General features: G+C 47.5%; 1 protein-coding gene across 1 annotated transcript in view; it reads left to right on the forward strand.

Annotated features, from left to right (window-relative positions):
* Klf14 (Kruppel like factor 14) overlaps positions 1-992 on the forward strand; it is a 21328-nt gene extending 20336 nt beyond the window's left edge. Inside the window, exon 2 of the mRNA XM_010633539.1 lies at positions 3-992. Coding sequence (XP_010631841.1) covers positions 3-579 — 577 coding nt within the window. The 3' untranslated portion in view covers positions 580-992. The remainder of the gene's footprint in view (positions 1-2) is intronic.
* Positions 993-3081: the final 2089 nt, after the last annotated feature.

The following is a 3081-nucleotide window of genomic DNA, read 5'->3' on the forward strand; positions in this document are numbered from 1 at the left end:
AGCGCGGAAGCAGTCCCTGGACCCTCGAGCTCATTTGGCGCGCCCGCCATCCCCAGAGCTCCAGCGGTCCCTGGGGCGCCCGCAGTCACCTGTGGGTTGTCCGGCAGGGCCCCGGGGGCCAGCCCCGCCCCTGCAGCAGGTCAGACGCACCGGAGAAGGCCGGTAACACCTGCTGCCAAGCGCCACCAATGCCCCTTCCCGGGCTGCACCAAAGCCTACTACAAGTCATCGCACCTCAAGTCCCACCAGCGGACCCACACGGGTGAGCGCCCTTTCTCCTGCGACTGGCTCGACTGCGACAAGAAGTTTACGCGTTCTGACGAGCTGGCCCGCCACTACAGGACGCACACGGGTGAAAAGCGCTTCTCCTGCCCGCTCTGCCCCAAGCAGTTCTCCCGGAGCGACCACTTGACCAAGCACGCCCGCCGCCATCCAACTTATCATCCCGACATGATAGAGTACCGGGGGCGTCGCCGCACATCCCGCATGGATCCACAACCTACCAGTGTGGTGGAAAGCTCCAGCTCTGGCTCCAGCTCTGGCTCTGGCCAGGTGCCCAGCCTCACTACCCACTTGTAGGACAGTCATTGCTGTCTGTCGTCCCATCAAGGACGTTTCCCCCCAAGTCTTTGTCCCCGCTTTCTCTCTGCCCATCCCACTTTTCTAGAGTCATTAGACCAAGGCACAGACTGAGTCCTCCTCTCTGAGGGTGGGTCCAGACGGGTATGTGGGACTGTGGGGAGGGACTGGGAGCAAGAAAATAGTGGAAATTCTTACAACACAAATACCATCCTAAAAGTAGGGATTGCTTCAAGACAGCCCCCAGGAACTTGTGAGAAGGGATGAACTCATGGTACTCTGCAGAGTTTTGAAGATTCTCCCCACCCTGGAACCAGAAATGTGAAACTGGAATTCTCAGACAGCTGAGGAGCTCCCAGTCTCAAAGGACTGGTGTCTCATTCACCCACCAGGGTGGACTTTGGAGAGGGTATCAGGGGTGGCAGTCTTGGAAATGTCCATGACTGGGTTGGTGAGAGGCCTTTGGAAACAGAAATGATTTCTATTTCTGTAAACAGAAATGTTTACTAATTTATTTTTAGTATCTTTTAAACAAAGATTCAAGGTTAATAGGACACTGATGTCCTCCCCGTTTCCCCAGCTACCTCTGCTAGGAGAGGCTGTGTAAGTGTCCATGTAGATGTATGGCTGGGAGATGTTTCTTGGTGTCTGAGGAGTGGTGTGAGTATGTTTGTAGGTTTTATAGCATGCTTTGAAACCATGCTCTTGCGTCGTACCACTTCTCCCAATTTGAATTTCTACTTACAAATGGTAACTTTCAGGCTTACTCAGAATGAGATTAGTTAAACAATGTGGAAACAACCATAAAAGTACCAGAATTTGGCTATTGCCTGGATGGCAGGCCAGTCTCCTTTTGGGTGGGGTGGATATAAAATAAGACCTTACAAAAAATAAGACCATGGGTAACATTCAGGGAAACAGAGGCATGTGGTTCCAGCTGCCCAACCTCAAGTGATCTCAGGGGTATAGATTCTGTTCTTGTGTATGTGTGTGTGGCTAACTAGTGGTTTATTTCCCTCAAGGTTTGAGCATTGTGTTTCTGTTATGGGTGAGTTGGTGGGTGGGAGGAGGCAAGGTGAAAGACTGATTTCTGCCAAAGAGCTGGCTGCTTTGCATTTGGTGAAGGAGCAGCAAAGTGATAGCTTTTATTAAGTAATAGGATCTTTCTCTGAATGTGAAGCCCCTCCAAGCTTAAACCCTCAGGGCCCTTCTCCCCCACGCCCATGAAGGAATCAGGCATCAATAGTATTTATTTTTCCTACTATGTGTCCCTGCTGCTATAGATGAAATAATTAACCACTCTGCTTATATATGTGTGAATGTGTATATATGTCTTTTTCTTTAGAGATGAGACTGAAAGGCATTTCCCAACTTGGTGAGATCGCCTCTGGCTCCCTCCTGGATATCTTGTCCATCAATCACACTTGTGGAGGATGCCATAATCTCAGAGGACCATAACAGGCACCTGATTAAACAAATGGCTTTCACCTATTTTGCAGATGAAGATACTGAAGTCTATATCATTTCAAAATTGAGTTTCTGGCAAGATTAGTATTGAGGTATCTGACCTTGTAATGACTCTTTCCCTCACACTTGACTCTATCTTCCTGCAGCTGGGATTCCTTCCTACCCTATTTCCTTCCAGTTCTGTGTATCTTCAAATGTTGGGTCTTTTCCTGAACCCTTTGCCTACTGTACTTAAACCAAAAGCCCCTTTCTTAACAGATTGCATTCATTCCCATTCTCTGTACACCATGTGGACTTAAAAATCAGAGTGTTTCTTTGATATTTGGGGAGAGATACTTTTTTTGTGACTGCTAAAATTTCAGTGTCAATTTTCTGTTTCTAGTCCTGGACATTCCAGTATCCTTGAGAGCATGATACAAACATAAGGTTGGGACATGGCTAAGTCCTCCTGCACTTTATGAGGGAGAGATCCTTAATAAGAACACAAAGAGTATAGTCTATGACCCCAAAGTGTGCTTCTGGGTGAGAGTAGAGCAGGGAATGTGGAACCATCCTTGAGTTACATATGGGAAAAGTCGGCCCTGAGTTGGGGAGGTGATTTTTGATAGCAGGAAGAGTCATCCTTTACTCTCTTAGCCAGGGTTAGGTATGTAGGACACTATGGGCCCCATTGAAGGCTATTTTTCCTTTATCCCCTTCATTAGGAGATCCACTGGATAAGTGGACTAAAGAAGCAGAGAAGAAAGAAACTCCCATTTACCCTCACAGCATTGGGCTCAAACAAACAAAAAACTGGCTTTTCCAACTACCCAGTGATAAATAATTTTTGACTCCTGAGCTCCCAAATACTGTTCTTATTTGGGTTGACCTTGAGGACTTTTGTCTGAGTGTGTCCTCTGACAACCTTTATGTGACATATGTTTCATTGACATACTGACACTGAGGACCTCAGAAGAACCTGACAACAGAGGCAGGACTTTTAGTATGGTCTTTCTTGGTCTGTTGTTGCTATTGTCACTCTTTTCACTCTGGTGA

The sequence above is a fragment of the Fukomys damarensis genome, unplaced genomic scaffold (genome assembly GCF_012274545.1).
Source record: "Fukomys damarensis isolate Sample0158 unplaced genomic scaffold, DMR_v1.0_HiC HiC_scaffold_4, whole genome shotgun sequence".
NCBI lineage: Eukaryota > Metazoa > Chordata > Mammalia > Rodentia > Bathyergidae > Fukomys > Fukomys damarensis.